The 23,218-nt window shown below is 40.7% G+C and overlaps 2 protein-coding genes across 4 annotated transcripts in view; one reads left to right on the top strand and one right to left on the bottom strand.

Annotated features, from left to right (window-relative positions):
- Window positions 1-768: 768 nt before the first annotated feature.
- On the top strand, window positions 769-13,340 carry Cdv3 (CDV3 homolog; the record flags this gene model as incomplete). 3 transcript variants are annotated; one of them, XM_055629791.1, is given in 4 exon segments in its annotated part: window positions 769-845; window positions 6,263-6,405; window positions 9,956-10,115; window positions 11,157-13,340. In XM_055629791.1, coding segments are annotated over 4 exon segments (531 nt in total), but the record flags the coding sequence as incomplete, so codon positions are not given.
- A 3,648-nt stretch (window positions 13,341-16,988) lies between these two features.
- Topbp1 (DNA topoisomerase II binding protein 1) overlaps window positions 16,989-23,218 on the bottom strand; it is a gene marked incomplete at its 5' end in the record, with an annotated part of 28,639 nt that continues 22,409 nt past the window's right edge. The window contains 3 exons of the mRNA XM_055629506.1: window positions 16,989-17,728; window positions 22,575-22,736; window positions 22,916-23,005. Of these exons, the coding sequence (XP_055485481.1) occupies window positions 17,594-17,728; window positions 22,575-22,736; window positions 22,916-23,005 (387 nt within the window). The remainder of the gene's footprint in view (window positions 17,729-22,574; window positions 22,737-22,915; window positions 23,006-23,218) is intronic.

The raw sequence follows: 23,218 nt of genomic DNA, 5'->3' as shown, positions 1-23,218 counted from the left end.
GCGGGCCCGCGGGCCCCGGGTGACGTGTGCTGGAGGACTCGTCCCGCCGGAGCCCGGTCGGGGCCGGGTTCCGTTTGCCGAAGTCGTCTTCGGGGCTCGCGTGTGCGGCTGCCGGAGCGCGCGGCGTGCTCTCCCGGCCGCGTGGAATTCCCGGGTTGTTGGTTTTGTTTTTTTCCTCCTGGAGCTGATTTTGAGTAAAAAGCGGGCGGCAGAGAAGGGCGCGCTGTCGGGAGCTTGCAAGGACGGCCTATATAGACGTTCACGACCCAGCCGCTAGACCCAGTTTAGTTTTGGAGACACGGTCGCACTGTGCAGCTCTGACTGGCCTCCGGGTCACAAAGAACCCCCCCTCCCCGGCCTCTGCCTCCCCCACCACTGGGATTAGAGGTTTGTGTCACTACTTGCAGGTTTTTACAGATCACATTTACTTGCCTGTTTGTGCGCGCACGCTCGGGTGTGCGTGTGCGGGAGGGGTCACAGGACAACCTGCTGGAGTGAGTTCTCTCCTTCCACCATGTGGGCCCCGAGAATCAGACTGCGTCCCCAAGGCTGGCTGCAGGTGCATTTACAGGCCGAAGAATCCTGGTAGCCCTTGTTCGCATTTTTCCTAGTCTGAAACCTGTTTGCCAAGATCTCTTAATTAATCAGATGTTTTACAGGTGCCTTTACCAGTTTGAGGAATCCCTATAGCCCTTGATCTTTTTTTTTTTTTCTTAGTCTGAAACCTGTTTACCAAGAACTGTTAATCAGATGGCATTTCTTCCACAGGATGAAGATGAGTGGAAAGAATTTGAGCAAAAAGAGGTTGATTACAGCGGACTAAGAGTTCAGGCAATGCAAATAAGGTAGGATGTGATTACAAATGGATTAGCTACCTCGTTGAGTGTACTCGCATTGGACACGATTACTTTTTCTCTAGGCCCAGCTTTCCTGGTGTCATTAAATGAGCTGCCAGCTCTAAAATCCTGTGAGGGTTTCCCTACGTGCAGCTGTTTGGATTTTTATTTGACTTAAATGGATTCTGTCATTTTTAAGTTCAGATGTAGTGTTTTCAGTTCAAACACTATGTTTGAACTTAGATGGTACCCTCTACCCCCAATAAGGTATCTTGTAGCTCATGCTGCCCTGAGAACTTACTGTGTAGCTGAGGATAACCTTGAACTAGTTTTTTTTTTTTTCAAAAATATTTTAAGGGTATGAGTGTGAATATGTCTGTATGGTCCTCTAATTACAGTAACAGCTGTTAGTGTGGGTGCTGGGAACTGGACACTGGTCCTCCGGAAAAGCACTGAGCCATCACTGATCTTGAACTATTGAGCCTTCATTTTCCACCTAAATGCACCACCAGATTATGCTTGAACTTACGTTTGTTTTTTTGTTTTTTTTTTTTTTTTTTCTCCTTTTAATAATATTTCTTCTTGTTCTCTCCGGTAAATAAGCTGATATATATTTGCAATTGAAGTGTTGGATATTTCCAGAGAGATACAGATTTGTAGTATTCTCAGTGAAACCGATTTATGTACTGTTCACTCCAATCAAGAAGTTGAACAATTATGTTACAGAGCAGCCCTCCTCCTGAAGCTTTACTGCCTTCACCCCCAAGGATAACCACTGTCCTAGTGTGGCACGTGAATTCCCTTTAGAATGTTATAGGAATGAGATTGTAGATCCTAAGTATTTTGTTTGTGAGGGTCTTACTGGCCTTTAATGTTTATCCGATTTCCTCAGTTGCTGGGATTAGAGGCCTGTGCTCCCATTTCAGGCTCTGAATTTATTTAAAGTTCAGGAAAACAGTCTTTTTTTTTTTTTTTTTTTTTTTTTTATGTTGTTTTTTTTTTTAGTTTTTAAAATATTTTTTTTTTTTTTTTTTTTTTTTTTTTTTAAGTTGGATTGATTAAGAGACTTTAAAATTGAGAGCCTGCGTTGTCAGGTCTGTTTTTTAAAGTGACATGTTTGGAAAGATTTAAGTAGAAAAGGTAAGTATTTAAGGTAAGTTTTCTTTCTCTTTTTTTTTTTTAAGTAGAGGTGCTTTACGATTCAAAATCCTTAACTCATCTTACATGAACAAAATGATCTAAAAATTGCCTTTGATTGAAGCTTGCAATTTGTAAAGAATTCCAGCTGCTGTATGGGACAGTGGAGTAGATATTTTTCCTAACTCCAAACTGTCTTTTGAAATCTAATTCATAGTATTTAAAAGTAACTTTTGTTGAAAAAAAAATAAAAAACAGCTATTATTTTTCAAGTACTAATGTCCCTGATGTTTTTACATCATGTTGTGAGTTTACCAAATTAAACATTCCTTTTTGTATCAGGGGAATGAAAAGGTCGTTTTTGGTTTGTCCTTTTTCTTTTGTGTTTTCATTTTGTGTGTGTGTGTCTGGGTTGGGAATATCTTAAGTGTGCGTGCATGCAGGTGCCTGAGGAGCCAGAAGAGGGCATTGGGTCTCTTAAGCTGGAGTTATAAGTAGTTGTGAACTGTCTATGAGTTCTAGGAACTGAATTTGGATCCTCTGCAAGAGCAGTACATACTCTGATGAGTACATTCTAGAAAATAATTCCACTGGGGCTGGTGGTGAAAGCCTGAATTTTCAGCTGCTGAGGAGGCTGAGATAAGTTTGAGAGAAAAAATCGGGCCTGCGTGGGTTAGAGTAAGTTAAGGTTACTCTGAGCAATTTAGTGAGAATCTATCTCAACAATTAAAAGGAAAAGTAGAAACTGTTGTTGTTTTCTTCTGAGGCTTGATCTATAATCTGGAGAGAAGTTACAGGTGCCTTTTATATAGGGTTGTTGGTAGACTGGAAGTGGTTCCAGTTCTGTGGTAAAGTTAGCTCCTGGTCTACCCTTGTTCTTGAAGACTTAGGTGGCAATTTTTGGCCATGTTGAATATAGTGGGCAAAAGTAACCTTTTTGGAAGTGGGAGAAAAAATTGATTTTGTTAAGTTATGGAGAATATTTAAATTGAATTGTTTTTCTAGCAGGATGTAAAACTCTTGATTTTATTTTAACCTTTTTGGAATCAGGAATTTGTAGCTCAGGCTGTCCTTAAACTGGTGTGATCTTCCCTGCCTTCAGCCCCAAGTGCTAGGATTATATGTCTGCACCACTATGCCCAGCTTATTTTGGCAACCCCTCCCCCCACTTTTTGTGTGCCCGGAGTCAGACATAGGCAACGTAGGCAAGCATTCTATGACTGACTCATATCCTCAATGCTAACTTTATTATCTAACAGTCTTGGGTTGTTTTTTTTTGAGGCAGGGTCTTGCTTGTATTTAAGCAGGCATTAAACTCTATACAGTCAAGACTAAACTTAAAACCCGTATTCCCTACCTTTACCTTGTAATGCTTTGTTTAAGGCATAGGGGCAATCCCACTGGGTTGTCCAGTTGAGCTCCCAGGCTCCTGGTTGGAGCTCTTATGCTGTGTTTTTTAATAGTTAGTAATCTAGGTGTATTTTTTTAAATTTGTGGTTATTTTCGGTATTCTTAGAAGGGTGGGCTGGGGTTAGAAGAAAGTGTCCTGGCTGGATGTGGTGGGACGTGCCTATAGTCTCAGAGTTTGAGGTTGAGGCAGGAGGATAAGCATGGGTTCAAGGCCAACCCTAGTTACATTAAAAGAGATGTGACTTTTACTTGATGCTATCTATTAAGCCACATTGGGGTTTTCCTTTACATTGTGGTGTGTCCTAGAATGTTTACTCCTTGTACTCTTGGATTTGAGGGCCAGAGGAGTCCATGGGGGTCCACTCTTTTTTTTTCTGAGGTAAGTTGTCTTGGTGGAACTGGACCCCTCACCATTTTGGCTAAGCTGGCTAGCCAGTAAACTAGGATCCACTCTGCCATGCAGTGCTGGGGTTACTGTGACCATGACTGACTTTCATTTGGGTGCTAGGGATTTGAACTCCAGTCTCTTTACAGCAAATGTTCCTAACAGTTGAGCAATTGTGCTTTAGTGCATTGGTGAGTAAAAAGATTCAAAATGTGAATAAGTAACTGAAAGCTGCTGCTTCAGTGTTAGCAACATGACGGTGTGTGTGGGAATCTTCTGTCTTGGATGGATTGGGTTGTTGCATCTAGATGAATACCTATTTCATCCATGAAGCAATTATAGTGCAAGTATATTGATATAGTTTTAACATTTTTTAAAGTAAAAAGACCTTTTGAAAAGATTCTGAAGTTTGGACACTGTTATTAGTCTGGATAAATTATAAACTTCATACTAGCTAATAAGCTACTGTTAGAAAATGGTGTCACACTGGGCCCAATGGTTCATGCCTGTAATTCTGGCTCTCGGGGAGGCAGAGTTAGGTGGATCTCTGAGTTTGAGGCCAGCCTGGTCTATAAAGCAACTCCAGGACAGCCAAGGATACACAGAGAAACCCTGTCTTGAAAAACCAAAAAAGGAAAGAAAGAAAATGGTATCACTCTGTCTGATCAACTTTTTAAGATTTATTACAAGCCGGGCAGTGGTGGTGTTCGCCTTTAATCCCAGCACTCACTGGGCAGAGACAGTGGGAGGATCTCTTAGTTCGAGGCCAGCTGGTGGAACAGAGTGAGCTCCGGATAGCGAAGTCTATGTAGAGAAACTGTCTTGAAAAAAACAAACAAAAAAGACTTATTAGGAAATAACATATTTCATCTCTTTTTCAAATGAAAGCTGGGTTTTTTTTTGTTTTTTTTTTTTACTTCGTAAGGATATATATATATATATATATATATATAACCTTCATAATATAAATGCTATATTTATAAAATTCATATGAACATTACAAAGCATCTGGTAATGTTTGTGTGTCAGATAGTCTTCTAATCACTATATGTATGAACTCATTTGCCCTTTATAATGGTGTGTCATCTTTATTTAAAAGCCAGCAAGTGCCATCTTGAAAGCCTTATAGTAAATGACAGAGATGGCAGAACCTGGATTTCAACCATCAGTTCCTTAACAGTGTTTTGGCTCTTCTCATTAAAATTACATTTTAAGGATTTATTTGTTCTAGATATTTTGTTATTTATGTTAAGTATAAATGTTTGGTTGATGGTTTAAGTGGCATGAATTTTATGTTAATGTAAGCCCAGCCTCATTTTAAATTGCTGAATAGGTTTTATGTTAAAAGGGAAAACTGAAGTTTAGATTGACTATATCCTTCATCTTTTTTTCCTTTGTTTTTTAAAGATTAGTTTATTTTGTGTGAGCATGCTGTTTTGTGCATGTCAGAAGATAATTGGCAGTTCTCTTCCACCTTGTGTATTCTGGGGATTAAATTCAAGTTGTTAGGCTCTGTAGCAAAGTGCCATCTATTCATTTAACTTTTAGTTTTTGGGGAAGGTATCACTGAAGTCACCATCCTCTTGGTTCTGCCTTTTGTGTGCTGAGGTCATCACAGTTAGTCTCCAAATGGTGACTGCTACTGTGCTTGTCTTCGGTATTGGGGATCATGCCTAGGGCTATGTACGCTGTTACTTAGCCCCCCCCCCCCCCCATCCCTTAGAGACAGTCTAAATACAGATTGAAGATGAGGCTTTTCCTCCTTGTTGGCATCGTAGGTCTTTAAATGCTGTAGTTACTTGTAACTGATGGGCATTGTCTTTAAAGGAACTTGATAAATTATGGGTATGGTGGTTTACATCTTTAATCTCAGCACTTGGAAGAGATAGGAAGATCAGCCTGGAGTTCATAAAATCATAAAAGGGAGGTCAAGAAATTTGTCTGGGTTCTGGATGTGCCTTGGTTTAGCATGTTAATGTAGTATGCTTGAGAATCCAAGTTAGATCCCACCTCCCCCCCCCAAAAAAAAAAAAAAAAAAACCAGAACACTAAGCCATAAGAAATTTGCCTTATGGCTAGGACACATTTGCTCCAAGAGAAATATCCTTTTGGGGGTCCAACAGGATGGCTTACCGGTCATTGCTGTTAAAGCTGGTGACCTGGGTTTGTTCCCCAGAACCCACATGGTGGAAAGATAGAACTGATCCCAGAAGTTGTGTTGTGACTACATACGTGCACACCCTTTCCCCCTAAAATGTTTAGCTGGCCATGATGGTGCCTGCTTTCAGTTCCAGCAGAGGGAGGCAGAGACAGGAAGGTCGCTGTGAGATCTGTATCAACCCTGTCTGTGTATCTGGTTCCATGCTAGTCAGGGCTGCATAATATGACCATATTTAAAAAAAGAAATGTCCTTTTGTAGAAACTTCATATAGTGGTGCATACATCTAATCCCAGTATTTTGGAAATTAAGTGTACTTGTTTGTTTTTCCAATAGTGAAAAGGAAGATGATGATAATGAAAAGAGAGAAGATCCAGGAGATAATTGGGAAGAAGGTGGAGGTGGTAGTGGAGTAGAAAAATCTGCAGGTCCCTGGAATAAAACAGCTCCGGTACAAGCGCCTCCTGCTTCAGTACTAGGTAATCTTCTGTTTCCCTTTCTGAAGAGGATAGGGGAGTGGGAACCTTAGCACGCCTGGGAGAGGGGGATCCTTTAATGGAAAGAATGTAGAAATTGACATACCTTGTCCTGTAGGCTGTCAAACGTTTTGTTTTTGTTGCGAGGGCATGAAGCTGGGTATGACCTCCAAGCATTCTACAAGTAAATTACATCCTTGGTGCTATTCTAAGTCTTGAAGTTTAAGTTCTCAGTAGAACTTTTATTTTATGAAGAGAGTAAAAGCTCTTTGGAACTAAAAGAAAGGAAAAAAAAACCATCGTTGGGTAAATGTGTGTTGTGCATATGTGTTTGCATGCTTGTGCAGGTGCCTGTGGATAGGCCAAAGCTTTTTGTTATCATTGTCTGCCTGTATTTGTTGAGAGTAGGTTCTTTCAAGGAACTCTTTCAATGAACTCAAGCCAATTCCAGCTAGCCTAGCTAGCCAGCTTGTTTGTAGGATCCTGTTTCTGCCTCTTTAGTGAGGAATTACAGGTGACTGCCAGACGTACCTCGCTTTTGCATGGACCTGATCATCTAATTCTGGTCCTTATACTCTCTCAACAAAAACTATATTCTCTGAGCCATCTCTCCAGCTTTTTGTTTCTTTTTTGTTTTGTTTTTGCTTTGCTAGAATTTAAAGGCCTTGCATGTGCTGTACCACTGAGTTGCATTTCCAGCTCAGAAATCTTAAGTTTTTTTTTTTCTTTTTTTTAAGCACCATTTTATGTGTCCTCTATGTTAATAGGGATGACCTCATGACCAACCCCCCCCCATTCCCTAAAGCTGGGATTATAGGTTTGAGCTTTTTTTTTTTTTTCTAATTTAAAATATTTTTAAAATTGTTTTTATTCTTTGAGAATTTCATACAGTACATTTTTGATAATATTCATCCTCACTCATTCTCAGACCCACCAATCACTCTTAGTTTTGAGACAGGATTTTACCATACATAGCCCAGGCTAGCCTCAAATTTGTGTGTGGGGGTGTGTTGATATCAAGGCCAGAGGTTGACTTTGTATCTTTCTTTCACGCTACACTTTATGTTTGAGACAAGTTCTCACTGAGTCTAGAGTTCCTTGAATGGCCATACTAGATGACCAGCACACTCCTGGAGCCTTCTTTCTCTGTCACCACCCACCCACCCAAGCTTAATCTGGTTCCAGGCACATACTGGAGTTCTGGTGCATACAAATTTAGGTTCTTACGCTGATAGTGCTGATATAGCAAGTGCTTTACCAAATGAACCATCTCCATATAGGCCTCTTGAATGCTGCAGTGACTGGTGTGAAGTGCCATGTATTGCTGCTTGATTTTTCTCTTTTGAACTCACTAGACACACGGCTCCTGCAGATGTTTTGTTATGCTTTGGGGCTGTATCTCTTTCTTCTTTGTGTCAGGTGCCTGAAACTTTGGTGAAAGGCCAGATGTAAATAGCGTAGATGAGAGGACTTTAGTGGTCTCTATCGTGTTACTGTGGCATAGAAGCTAATGACGAGTATAGCCATGTTCAAATTGTTGGGCCAGATTCAGCATGTTTGCTAACATTTATGTGTTGGCCTTTTTTTTTTTTTTTTTTTTTTCCCCTAATTTTATTATTTGTGTGGTGAGTTTGCCACCTGGGCTATAGGGGGTGGGTGTTTGGAGGGAGGGAAGGAAGGGAAGAGAGAACATCTTTACCTGCCAAACCATCTTTGGCTGGCCTCATTTTTTTCATGGCTGCTTAATTTTACCTTGTCACTAAAACCCTCTTGGAGCCCCTTTTTAAAATGCAGCCCCATTGGGGCTAGAGAGAGCTCAGCAGTTAAAATTAGTAACCTGCTCTACCAGGGAGCTAGAATTGTATCTCAGTACTGTCAGGGGTCTCACAAATACCTATCACAGTTTCAAAGAATCCAGTTTTTCCTTCTGGCCACCATGGGCATCTGTGTACACACACATATATTAATGTGTAGTACCCTTACGTTCCTTCCCTGTTAAAAATTTTGATGTAGAACCCATCTCCCCTTTTTTGTCTTCTCTAGAAAATACTGCCCAGTAAAATTTTGGGAGGTAATGGAAGAGCTCAGTGATAGAGTGACATCTAGTCACATGTTGCTGTTCAGTGTTTAGCACTTGGCTAATGTGACTGGGGAGCTGAAATCTAGATTTCATTTTTACTCATCTAAAATAGCTACATACATTGTTTTGAATCTCAACACTCGGGACACAGAGGTAGATGGAATCTCTTGAGTTGAGGCAACCAGGAAAGTGGAGCCTGTCTCATGAATGGGTGAGTAGGTAGATGAATGAGCGAGCAGGCAAGCTTCTCAAGTCAAATCATCCACAAACAAATAATAATGAATTTTTTAAAAGGCATGTGTGGCTAATGACCAAAATAAAAGGGTCATAGGTACTTGTGGTTTGATCTGGTTTCTTTTAAGATGGCTCTACCTGAGTTGCCCATGTTGGCTTTGGACTCAAGAAACTCTTGTCTGATATTGCAAGCATCTTCTACCATTTGCAATTTTTAATGTTTGTATCCTAATTCAGTTTAGATAATAAATAAGCATGTAAGCTTTCCCTCTGGTGTAATCTAAACCTGTAGAAAACAGTGCTTTAAACTACAAGAACATTTTATTTCAGCTACTATATGCTTATGGGGATGTTTATTGTGTGTTCGCGGTGTACGCTATCAGACTTCAGGGCCTGCACACACTGGGCATGTGCTATACTCTTGAACATCCCCAGCCTGAAACTTTGAAAATTTTTGAAAACTGGAAAACACTGCTTGAAACCATATCAAGGATCAGTTGGGGAAGATAGGAAAAAAAACGTAGAAGATTGAGGCCCCCAAATTAAGTCATAATACAAGATTTTGAGCTATTTTGGGTGCTTTTTCCTTTGTTTTATAAGCAAATAGAAACTGAACATTCATTGATCTTAAGAAAATGAAGTAAAGATAAGGATTAGCTATTTTTTTTATCATCTTTGGAATCTAAAATACTATGTGTGCATTTTATTAAATAAATTATTTATAACATATCTTTTTGGCCTACCTTCCAAGTAAAGAAAGTGTCGCATTTACTGATAGAAACACCAAGGGACTGCAGTCTTGTATTCCAAAAGGGTAATCTCGAGGACTTGACTCATTTCCCAAGCTAGATGATTCCCTCTCTCAAGCCATATTCAGAACATACAAACATGGCATGTTAAAATTATTCCCAGAGAAGTTAGAGCACTACAGAACTCTGCTTACGTTGTCTAGTATGAATCCCTTATAAATTAGGGTTGCTTTTCTCACTCTGTGTGTGTGTATACATGTTTGTTTTGTATTTTGAGACAGGGTATCTCTGTGTAGTTCAAGCTGTCCTAGACTCCCTTTGTAGACCAGGCTGGCCTTGAACTCACAGAAATCTGCCTGCCTCTGCCCCCCAAGTGCTGGGATTAAAGGCATGCACCACCATGCCCAGCTCTAACAATTGCTAAATGATCAGGAGTGTAGGAAAATGTTACTAGAAGGTTAGACGTTTGAATGAATGATTTATCTATTAGTTACAGAAACCCCGGAGCCTGCAATGCCTAGTGGTGTATATAGGCCCCCTGGGGCAAGGCTAACCACGACAAGGAAAACACCACAAGGACCACCAGAAATATACAGTGACACACAGTTCCCATCACTGCAGTCCACTGCCAAGCATGTAGAGAGCCGGAAGTAAGTATATGAGGTTATGAGTTAGGCTTTCTTACAGGCAGCTGGGAACCAGGTGGGACTTGGGTGGCCAGGAGGGAAGGAGGCGGTATGGGGGAAGAGTCCTCGGAAAGGGCAAAAGAAAGGATGCTAAAGACCTGGCTTTGCTGTCTGCTGTGTTTGTGTCACAGCCCCATTTAATTAGTTCTACAAGTACATTATTACTGGCTTATGTTCCTTTGAAATACAGAGCTAGAAATGTAGAAGCATTTCTCATTGCACTCCCAATAAATGGGAGTAGATGAAAGATGTTGGCATTTACAAATCTAACACTAAAAATAATCTTATTTCAGCAGGTACTTAAAATGAATGCTACCTGAAGTTAAATGACCACATATGGCACTTCTACATCTTTTAGGGACATGAATTCTCAAAAGTAAATAAAATGGGAAGAAATGTAAATGGCATCAGATGGAAACATTTTTTTGGGTGGTTTTAAAGTAAATCCCAGCCTTTTCGCCTCGTTGAGAGCACAGCTGGCTTGAATTTAGACCTCCACTTGGACTTGCTCCTCCACTCTGTCCTCAAATGTATGGAGGGCTCTGGGAGTGCAGTGACTTGCCACACATACCTTTCTTTACCTGATCTAATCAGACCACTCCCCCAAAGCAAAAGGGAGGGGAAAACATTGAATGATGAGAACATTACTTGAATGAGAAAATTTTTACCCTTATGCATAAAGACATGGTTATGTACTAACTGCTAAACTTAGAAGCGAGTCTTAGGAGGAATGTCATTATACAGCTTCTTTCTGGTTGTCTTCAAGTTGGTCCCGAAATAGTCTATTCAGAAGATGGGACCTCAGAGCTTCAGTACAGTATTACATGTTTTCTGTTCAATTGAAGCCTTAAAAATGGTTTGATAAGGATTTTGTATTCCCTTCCTGTCTCTCCAGAATTACTTTTAGGGGTCTTTTTTTGTTTTTGTTTTTAATTCAAGGAAGAATACTTTCAAAATTCCCAAGTGAAGAAGAACTATTTACTGATTACATTTCTTTTCCCTTAGGGATAAAGAAATGGAGAAGAGCTTTGAAGTAGTAAGACACAAAAATAGAGGTAGGGAGGAGGTTTCAAAAAACCAGGCCCTTAACCTTCAGCTAGACAACCAGTATGCTGTGCTTGAAAATCAGAAGTACAGCCACCCACAGTACAGTTAAGGAGCGGTCTTTGCTAAGCCTTCCAAGATAACTAGACCACAGCTAACCACCAAGAACAGCCATTCAGCATTTTTGATTTCTGGATCTACATTGACTGAAGACCTCGATTCCAGTGACTGTCCCTGTTGCACTATGGAAGTTCAAGAGTCACGACTGATCTTGATATGTGTTGGATTTAGGGGTTTTTTTTTCATTGTCTTAAATATTTGTGAATTAGATTCAGCAGTCTTTCCATAGTTGCTCTGCGTTTAAAACCAAACCTGCAGCCAGTGGTCATTTCAGACATCTTTATGTTGAGATACTGAGCCTTCGCAAGGTTGACTACCTCAGATTTGCTGCACTTAATTGTGGATTTCATGCGGATCACAACTTCTGCACAAGGGTACAGCTATTAGTGTCTGTGTGAGCCTTGAAACCAACTCTACTGGATTCCTGTCAGAAAGCCTTCAGAAGTCAGCCATCTGGGTTCTGATCTGCTGTAAAAGATGAAGAGTTAAGTGACCTTAATTAACCTGTTCTGTGCCCCATCTTAAGGAATACTCTGTAGGCTGTGGCTATATTAGACTTCCTGGAACAAGCCGCTGTCAGAAATGATGTGTTTGGATCATCTGTGTGGGGCTATGATTTATAACTTAAGTTTTTAGTTGTAGTATGAAGTAACTACAGATTTAATTGAACCAAACTTGGATCCACCAAATGGGGAATGGGTGGGGGGGTAGTCTTGTTTCTTTGAATACTTTTTTATTCAGATAGTGCTTGTTCTGGTCCACATTAAGGCCTTGCTTTGACTTGGAGTCAGTTCTTTGACAGCATACTGTGTGGTGAAATAGCCTAAATGAGGCATTGGAATTGTGAAACGCCCTGTGAATTTGCCAATCCCTAGGTGGAACCAGATAGCCTTTGATATAAAGGGCAGCCGATATAAGAGGCGCCACTCTGGGTGCTGCTTAAGCCTCCTAATCAGGTCTAAATTGAAGTTCTGTGGATGGAGTGTGATGTCTGCTCAGGTGGAGAGGATTCACTGACCTGTCTTAATAGTTCAAAGCAACAGGAGCAAAACCTCACCCAAGTTCATGAATATTGCATGGTGTCTAATAAGAATTCCCATGTGTGCCCCAAATTGAAAGTATTGGCTATTCTGTAGATGCATTCATTGTTCCAGGTAGCTCTGTTGTCCTCCTTGGGAGTATGTTTGTGGTGTTCACTTGAAGAGGCAGGGGAATAACCAGTAAGGTAGCACTTCTGTTGTTAGTAATTACAATTTAACTTTTCCAGTAGTACTTGGCCCTTAAAAGAGGTTACTGCTAAGTGTCTTTCCACTAAATGAAATAGTCTGGCAGTTACCTACTTTAATGTCACTAGAAATGGTTCAATGCAGATACTCTATATTGGCATATGACTGCGTGATGGCAGTGCCTGGGTTTCTCTGTAAATGAATCCCTTTGCCAAATACAGTTCAGATTGCTCACTACTGACAGGCATAAAACAGGTAATGGGGGGAAGCTCTCCCACCCTGAGAACACCTTGCAGTTTAGTGGATGAGTGCAGCAGTGCGGGAAGCAGGAGGCTAGAATCTCCTGACCGGACTGCATGCCACTTCTGGGAAGTAATGTTGGCATGATCTCTGCCAACCGGGAGGAGGTTGAAATTCTTGGTTAAACTGAAAGCTTATTTGGGCACCAGAAACCTTAACAAGTAATCACATTAAGTATGTTTTACCCCACCCACACACTTGCGCGCGTACACAAATGCTGTTTGGGGTTTTGATTTAAGAAGTGAACTGAGACATGTGAAGAGGTCTGTTTAATGGCGTACTATATTGGAATGCTGAAGACCTGCAGCAGATGTAAATTCCAAGTCTTGTTATAATTTTTTAAGATTGTGAAATTATCAAAATGCACATGAATCAAGTTTTAATACACTGTCTGGGTGAATGAGGCTGTCCATTGCACCATTTCTTTCTTTGGGTTCTCAGGCATGGTTCGACAGTGTAAGAACTCTGTAACATTAACATTGAATAAAAAGTAAACCTATGGGTGGTGGAATGTGATGCTTTATTCAGTTGAAACTCCTTTAGCCTAAACTTAGAGAGCAGTGTTGGACCCACTTCTGCGGGTGACCTGCTCTCCAAGAGTGCACTTACTTATTTGCCTAATTCTATAGAAGTTAAAGCATGGGTGAGAATGGCTACAAGTCTGGGACACTCTTATGAAAATATGTTGGACCATGTTCTGGAAGCTTCAGTAGATTTTGTTAGCTTTATTATGTTAAGGGAGATCTAATGCCTTTTATTCTGTGAACTGAAAGTTCATGTCAAAACTTTTTTTTTAATTGGGGCAGAAGATGGAGCATGTGAGAGCTAGAGGTCTCGCTTAATATTGGGTATATTCTGCAGCCATGGTGCCGGTTTTTTTTTTTTTTTTTTTTTTTTTTTTAAGTTAATTTCTGTGTTTGCCTGTATGTGGAGGTCAGGAAACAACTTTTCAAAAGAAGGCAGTTCTTTTCCCATAATTGGATCCCAGGCCTTGAACTCAACTTGCCAGACTGGAAGCAGGCTCCTTTACCTGCTGAACAATTTCTCTAACCCTTTCTCCCCGCCTCCCCCACCCCCTTTAGAGGTAGGGTCTCCTAGCTCCAGAAATCTGGGATCAGAATCTGATCCGATCCTCATGCTTGTGTTGGCAACCATTTTACCTTCGGAGCTATCTCTGGGCTTCTTTCACAAAAACTTGAGTTAGATATGTGTATGGGTGCGTTGCCTATGTATGTGTCTGTGCTGGAGGAGGTCAAGAAGTTTCTGGATCCCCTGGAGCTGGAGTTCACAGGATTAGCCACCGTGTGGGCACTGGAAATCAAACTTGGGTCCAGAGCTGCCAGTGCTCATTCTAGATCTCTGCATCTTTCAACATTGGAAAGTCAAACTGGAACAGCATTCTCCAGTTTGAGGATTTCTAAGTCAGAAGTGTCTTTTAAGCCCTTTTTGGTAATGAAATTTACATCTATGTGCTGTTGACTCTTTATATTTGGTTGTGGCTTTTCAGTCATGTATGTATGTAAATACATGCTAGTTATGTACAGGTGCCTGTGGGGACCAAAAAAGGGTATGGGATCCCCTAGAGTTACAAGCATGAACTTCTTTTCAGGGACGCTGGGAACTGAACTCTGGTCCTCAGCAAGTTTATCAAGTGCTCTTTAACTGACATTTCTCCAATTCTGAGGATTAACTGCTTTATTTAAAATAAAAAACTTGCTTTCCCCTTTAGGGCCACAAACATCCAAGCAAAGCACTCAACACTCAGGCCACATACATCTCAAACATCCCCACCCCATTTCCCCCCCCTCTTTCGAGACAGGGACTCTGTATAGCCCTGGCTGGCCTGGACTCATTTTATAGATCAGACTGTCCTCAAACTCAGAGATCATCTGTCTTTGCCTCCTGAGTGCTGGGGTTAAAGGCATGTGCCACCATGCCTGGTTCTTCAAGTATTGTCTTACTATGTAGCTAAGTTGGTTTTGCTCTCAGCCTCAACTTCCATAGGCCTTTTAAAAGACAGGGTCTTATGAATACAGGCTACCCTCAAACTTGCTTAGTAACCAAGGCTAGTCTTGAAATCCTGATCTTGTATGTACTAGCTGGATATAGTGGCTCATATCTGTAATCTCAGCACTTGTAGAGGCAGGAAAGTGTTTATGTGGTCAACCTAGTCTATATAGCAGAACAACTCCTCAGTTGAAGTTCTTGGTTTTCTCAAAGGCATGTGTCTGTTGCAGCTCTTCATCCTGACATTTCAACACCAACAAGATGCCTCACATTGCCTAACGTAGGCAATCTGTGGGTTTTCCTCTTCTGAGCATGAACAAGGATGTGTAACAGGTCGTCTTTTATCAGTACAACTTGTTTGAGCCAGTTGTATGGGTATAATATGTATGTACCTCAGTGGACATGTGGCTTATTTCCATTCTGCTTTGGTGTTGCTATGAATTGCCATGTACAAGTTTTAGTGTCAGTATGTTTTTGACTTTGGAGCATACCTAAATATAAAATTACTGGGCCACATGGCACCCTCAGAACTATGGAACCCTTTTTAAGTAGCTGTATTTATCCCTCCCAGCAAATGTGAGGGTTCTGATTCTCACCCTCATTGCTTGTTTTGGAATGTTACTCTAACCCTCCTGAGTAGCCTGAAGTATCTTCAGTGGCTTTGGCATCTCTTGTATTGCTTGCCCTTAAAAATTTGAAAACCAGTCCTTATTAAGCTTAGCTATTACTAGACTACATATTCTAGATGTTAGTACCTCATGTGAAATGTGATTTGCAAAATGCTTTTGTCTATTGTGGTTTTGAAGCAAGATCTCATGTAGCCCAGGCTGTCTTCAAACTTGCTGTAGCTGATGACCCTGAGCCTTCTGATCCTATTACCTCCTTCCAAGTGCTGCCAGCACGCCTGTATTTATGCAGTGCTGGAGACTGAACCTAGGCTTCCGGCCTGCAAGAACTCTGCTAACTAAGGTACATCCCAGCTTTTTTTTTTTTTTTTAATACACAGACATACACAAGTCTGTGGCGTATGGTTGTGTGAGCATATGGAGGCCAGAGACTTGACAGCTGATCAGGTGTTTTCTAACATTTTCCACCTTGTCTTTATTGGTCTTTTAAGTAAACATTTAGTAGTGTATGTGTCACACACATGGAGTTGGAAGACAACTTGGAGTTACTTCTGGTATCTTGGGTTCTGGAGAATCAAACTTGGTTGTCAGGCTTAGTGGCAGTTATCTGCTGAGCCTGGGCTATTTCCCTAGCCCTCCACCATATTTTTCAAAATTGTTTTGCATGCATTATTTTTTATGTTTATGGGTGTTTTGATTGCATGTTTGTCCAGGTGCTGCTTGATCCTCGTAGAAACCAGAAGAGGGCATTGGATCTTCCTGGGACTGAGGATGACTGAATGCCCTCAGACCCAGTGGCTCAGCAGTCAGTGCTTTTAACCACTGAGCCTCTCTACCCTTTTTGAGATAAGGTCTTTTGCTGAACTGTTTTTTAGATTAGCCAATGGATCCCAGTTTACAGATTCTGGAAACCCCCCTACCCCAATCTGGTGTTATGTACAGCAAGCACTTTATCCATGGAGCCAAGCCATCCATCTCCTGTTTCAAAGAGGTACTTGTCTAGCCTAAGCCAACTTAACATGTTATTTTAAAGCAACACATTGCCACCTTTTAGGATTTAGTTGTCTGCATTATGTGTGCTAGTGCCCATGGACCCAGAAGCATCAGGTGGTTTTGGAGTAAGTGTGCTGGTAACCAAACTTTTACGTCCTCCAGAAGAGATGGTTTTGTTTTTGTAGAAAGGGTTTTTTTCTGTGTAGTCTTGGCTGTCCTGGACTTGCTTTGTAGACCAGGCTGGCCTCACTTTCAGTGATCCACCTGCCTCTGCCTTCCTCAGTGCTGTGATTACAGGTGTGTCCTACCGTGCCTGGCTGAGATGCATGTTATTAACTACTGATGGCCTTTGCTTTATTTGACTAGCCTCAGTGACTCTCCTACCTCACTGAGTTCTGGGATCACAGGTAAAGTCATCATGCCCAGCTCGTACTCTCACATATTTATATTGAGGACAGGGGTCCTGCCTGCCTGCTGGGGTTCACAACCAGCTGTTAACAGATCAAAATGAACAAATAACATCAGTTTGAGCTGATATTTTTTAATCTTTATCTCATTTTCTACGTTTTGGTACCCACAGTTGGCAAATCATGTAAGTTTATACATACACACATTTACATATATATACATTTTTAGTTTAAAGCCCTGGCTTCATTATTAAACCCTGTGCTTAGGCTGTTAAGAGGCTAAATGGCAAGAATATTTATATATATATATAAAAATCAGGAAAACATGGACTAACCCCAATTGATAACTTGCTTTTATGAACTAAGACATTTTGAAACAAAATCTATGTCCCGTTAAAACTACAGCCTCAGATATTTACAAGAAAAACCAAGTCCTTATGTACCCAATGTCTCCCAACAAGCTAGTTTGAAGTTTCTTTTATTAGGAACAGTCAATATTCAGTGATTCAAATTCAGGTGTTAAAGGCATCAAGTTCACAGGACCAGTTCAGATGCATGCCTTTAAACTGCTACACAAACCTATCACAGCAGCATTTAGGTTGTAGCTGAAATTCTTGTTTTGCATTGCTGGGGAATCAAACCCAGGGACAAGCGCACTGTCGCCAACCCATAGCCATCTCTGAACTAGAAAACATTTGCTGTTTGGTGGCAATAGTACATCAGTGCATCCGAGGCCGTTTGACACCGTTCTCTGTGGGAGTTTTCCTCTTCTGGGGTAATCCAAGCCCAGCTTCCTTATTCTGGAATAAAGCAGCTTCTGACAGTCGGTAGTTATCCACACAAGGAGGGGATTCCTAGGATGGGAAGAGGGAACTTTCAGATTTCAAATTTGTAGGCAGTGAAGCAGTGGATTCCATTCCTTTGGAAAAGACTGCATATTCACAGGTGTTTTGTTTTGTTTTTTTTTCAAGGTTTGCCAGTTAGGGTCCTCACAGGACACCCTGTGATAACAATGCTCAGGTGAAATGTGGCTGACTCAGATCTTAATGGTTAAAATATGGATTGAATTTGGGGGGTATGTGGGGTAGCCAAAAGCTAGTGGCGTGGATTACTATCTTATACCCCAGATAGGTGTTTTCATCCCCATTTACAGATAAAAGTGAGCCACTGTCACTAGCAGGTAGCAAGGACATTAAAGACTTTCCACCTGACTGCAAACCTCTCTATTTATTCCCCCAAAGCAAATAACCAGAAATTTCCAAGCCAAAGACAAGGTCTCTCTAGTATATTTTGTAGCTCTGAATGCTTCAGACTTGGAACCTGGAACTTAGCCTGGACCAGCAGGCGCCACCATGCTTGCCTTTTTGGGTGCTGGGAATTGAACTCAAGTATTGTACTGAGCCAGTTCTCTGACCCAGTTTATTCCTCTGGTAGCACTGATAAATTCTGACTAAATACATTAACATACTGGAGAATGAAACAAGAAAATACTTCTGGGTTGTTGTTTTGTGTGTTTGTTAAACAGACTTGCTAAAATTCTAACAGAAAAGTCTTAAAGAACCAGGAAAGCAAATACAATCCTTTAGAAAATAAGGTTGGGTATCTGAACAAAAACCAAAGCCACAAATAAATATGTGGAACCCAGCCAAATCTTTGTAAGCTATGTAAAGGAGACACTAGTTAAGGCTAAAATGTGAACTGACAGCTCAGCTGCTTCTTCTATGGTTGGTTAAATAAATGCAAACAAATAAACAGTACCCTTTAAAGGAAATGCATGCATGGTATCTAGGGTGTAACCCAAACAGAACATAACCCACTTTCAACCAGAATTGTACTGAAGAATAAAACGCTTATACAGGGCATGGAAGTGCACACACAGGGGACACTTGAAGGAGCATAGTTTTTCAAGGTCAACCCGGAATACACAGTGAAACAAAAAACTCAGGTATATACTTAAACTGACCTAAGAGTTAACAGCTTGACAATCGCCAAATGCTAAAGAAAAGAAAAACAAAAAACCCCTGCAGATCGAATTTGATGCCACACTCACCCAGTGTCCACGTATAATTAATCACAGTGATGCTACATCAATGCCCACCTTTGTGAAAACTTTAGCTAACTTAAAAGTAAACAAGCTTAGCCTAGATGTATGTAAATGTATCTAAAATACCTACAAGGACCGTGAAAAAGCACGGAGAGCTTATTGCCTCCTAACAGGCTTATTAAGTAGCCACGTATGTGTTACAAGAGGAAAGAACATGCATCACTGGCACTCAAGATGCTGTCCCACAAAATACACCCAAGATTTAAAACCAATCTACAGAGAAAACACGGTTCTTCCAACACAGTTGGACATTTTTAGAGAAATATCTTTTTTTGATCCAAATCTCACATCTTAAAAAGGAATTAGCTCAAAATTAATTGTAAGCACAAAACCCATAAGACTTTCAAGAAAAAAAAATGGCCGGCTGTAAGACCTAATGCAGGCTACAGAAAGGACCAACTCCATAAAATGTTAAATCAGGCCTCATTACAATATAAAACTGTGCCATAGGCCCTAAGAGAATAGAGGCTATATAGCCTGGGAGGGGGAACCCACAGATCCAGCAAAGAGCTATTATCCACGAACAAACATTTTCAAGGTTCACCAGTAAAAAAGCAACTCAATGAAAAGTGGGAAAATGTGAGCCATGGCTGGGCTGTCGCATTTGTCTACCATACAGGGAACTTTTGAGTTTGATCTCTAGAATTGCAAAACAGGCATGGTGCTATGGAGCTGTAATTCAAGGTCATTCTTAGCTACATAGTTTGATGTCAGCCTGAACTACAAGAAACCACGTCTCTTCCTTCCAAATACTAGTTCATGGTATCAAATTTCTAACAAAATAGTACCAAGAAATTTAAAAGAGGCACTCAGTGAAAAGCACTCAGACACTTAAGTGCATAATCCCAGTGAAATGAAAACTCAGTCCCAGGAAAAAAAAAAAAACAACAACAACAACAAAAAACTACACAAATGGTCCTAGTTGCTTTCCTTCATAAAACACCTAAACAAAAACCCAAACATCCTTTGCCCTGGCAATGGCTAAGCAAAGGATGTAAGCAACAGTCTGGAGAAAACTTACGAAGTTTGCAAAAGATAAATATCATACTCTTAACAGGTTTTTTGTTTTTCTTATTTTTTGTACTTTGAGACAGGTCTCACTATGTAGTTCAGGCTGGCCTAAACTTGCTAGCAGTCATGATGGCCTTTCTGATCTTCCTGCCTCAGTCTCCATCCTGATAGAATTACAGGCATTGCTGTCACACCCAAGAATACTAGAGACATTGATATATCATTTACACATGACAACTACAGGAATCTTAGAAACTGGTAACAGATCAGTAGTTGCCAAGAGTGAAATAAAAACTGCAGGATGGAGATACAGCTCAGTGGTGCCACCTGAGCTCAGCATGTACGAAGGTCCTACAATTATTCCCATTCTCTCCCCTCACCACCACTGCCCCAGATCTATGGAGGGCTTTTAGGTTTTATGTGGATCAGTAAAGTATTTACTCCGAGCAGACTAGAGTGGGTGGGTAAAGAAAAAGAGTAAAACCAATTATAGCCTAGTTGTAAGTTTATTTTAAATATAAAACCACATGCTGAAGATTTTCTAGAAGTGAAAAGGGCTCTAGGACTATGCAGGGATAATTAAAACAGAATTCTCTAGCCAGGTGTAGGACACATGACTTTCAGACAAGTACCAAAGCCCCTCTTGAATCGATGAAAGTCTATTTAACAAATGATGGACATCTAGCTGTAGGGGGAAACTCCAGCCCCTACCTCACAGCCCAAAGGATAATTAATTTGACACAGGTCACAGACAAAAGCTATAGGGCTGATAGAGTTTAAGGTTAAGAGCACTTGCTAGTCTGGCAAAGGACCAGCATTTGGTTCCCAGCATCCTTGTCAGACAGCTTACAACTACTTATAAGGCCAGCTCCAGGGGAAGAGATACCCTCTTTTGGCCTCTGACAGCACCCACACACGTGCACACAAAATAAAGGTAAAACAAAATAGTAAAAGCCAAAGTTGTAGAACTTTTAGAAAAAGAATACCAGAGAACGTCTTGATTGGGACCCTGAGAAAAGGCAGGATACAAAATATATAAATTATTTTACAGCATTTAACAAGAAATAGAAATTTAAGCCAAGCATAGAGATACATGCTTGTAAACCCAGCACTTGGAAGGCCGAGATAGGATTCCATTTCAAGACAGTGAGCCAGAGAGAGACACAGCAAAGAGATAAAAAGGTTGATTCTTAAAAAGCATGATGTTACCACCCCACTATAGCTCTACCAGATGGCTAAAAGTCAAATGACTATAAAACTAAATGATGGTGTAAAGTGGCACCGAATCTCCTCTAGAAAAGGTCTGATACTGCATACCATGCAATCTTAGGAGGAGGCAGAAGCAGGGGGCCCTGCAAATTTAAGGCCAGCCTGATCACATAAACTAAGTGTATACTTAGTCTATAGCCCAGCACTTGTACACATCTGGCCCCTGTTCATATTTAGTATCACCACCAACTGGAAGGAAAGTGGCCTGGATGCTCTATTCAGACAGAACGGTCTATAATAAAAAGGGATGAGCTACCAACACACATGCACACCCTGGACCCATGGACACTCTGCTAAGTGACGCTTCCACATAACAGTATGTGTTCTCTAATGGCAGGTATATGAAGCTCTCAAACAGGCAAGATTAATATATTCTGGGGACAAATAATCAAACAAGCTTATCTCTGTGGGGCTGGGATAGAGCTCACTGAAAAGGCTGAAGGATGCCTCCTGAGATAAGGTTATGCAATTGATACTGAAGGATTTGCAAGACCATCACCTGGGAAACTAACACAATGAAATGGTGATCTACAGTTTTCACTGTACAATAGCTCTTCTAAGGGAGCTGTGAACAAATACTGGATTCTAATTAATGATATACATGAATAAGTGTCTGAGTAAATTCATTAAAAAACGATAAAGAGTCGGGCGGTGAGAGTGCAGAGAGGCAGACCTCTGTGAGTTCAAGGCCAGCCTGGTCTACAAAGTGAGTCCAGGACAGCCAAGGCTAACACAGAGAAACCCTGTCTCAAAAAAACTACTAACCAAATAAACAAAGAGGAGGAAATGATATGCAATAAAACAGATTATTAAAATGTTACTTGTGCAAATATTAACTTTAGACCTAGGAAGCAAGTATACTGTTAAACATTCATTCATTTAGGGCTGGAGAGAGAGCTTAGCAGCTAAGAGGACACAGTGTTCTTGCAAAGACCCAAGTTTGATTCTCAGCATGCACATCGGATAGCTCACAGCCTCCTGTAACTTTAGGGGATATAACTCTCTTCTGAATTCTCATGGACACCTGCACACATGCGCGCACACACACACTCAATAGTTTTTAAAATTCTTAAAAATTTAAGTCATAACAGTTTTCCATAAAAAAAAATATTAGCAGATTCTTTTTATTCACAAAACATTAGGTCTGAAGTGGGGCATGGTAGGTCTCTGTCATTGATAGGAATTGAGGCTGAGTCCTACGGCAGCCAGTTCTCTTACACCTGAGCCACTCTGACTGGCACACATGTGCTCCCCCCCCCCAATATGATAACAATGATAATGATAATAAATGGAAGTAAAAATAGAATGTGACAAACCAGCACGAGATAATCAGCGATATATTCTGTTTTCAAGCAGGCCATGTTCTGGGCAGCAGCCTCTGTTATGAAAACTCTGCAGTCATCAGGTTTTAGTTTATTGAAGTCACAAAAGAGATGTGTAGCATCTTTAAATAAAGGTAAAGGATGACCAGGTAACACCTAATGAAAAAAGAGAAGCATCAGAATCCCCTCATACTCCAAAGTGGCTCAGCTGTGAAGTATGCACTCAAGGGCTGTACCTCAAAAGACACAGGGAATGGAAACATCAAACATTGCTGGAAAAGTCTATGCAAGCCTGCCCCTTGAATAGCAGTAAATTGATCCAGCACAGCACAAACCTTTGCTCCTCCTGCTTGAAGAAGGCGCTTGAACCCAGCTTCTCGGTGCCTGTCAACACGTAAAATAACCTTCCAGCCACTAAATGCTCCCTATTAAAAAAAAAAAAAAAAAAAAGTGCATGCCATTTTTAATATACTAAACATTCAACCTGCAGAGGTAATGCATGAATTTACCTTTAATTGTTTAATGTCATAAGTAACTTTTTGTCTTTTTTTTTTTCCTTTTTAAATGTGTAGGGTGTCTTGTCTGCATATCTATACAAAGACTGTGTATCATCTGTGGGGCAGTGCCTGCAGAGGTCA

Source organism: Psammomys obesus, unplaced genomic scaffold, assembly GCF_907164565.1.
Source record: "Psammomys obesus unplaced genomic scaffold, mPsaObe1.curated_primary_1811, whole genome shotgun sequence".
NCBI lineage: Eukaryota > Metazoa > Chordata > Mammalia > Rodentia > Muridae > Psammomys > Psammomys obesus.
This window is presented reverse-complemented; position numbering and strand designations above follow the sequence as displayed.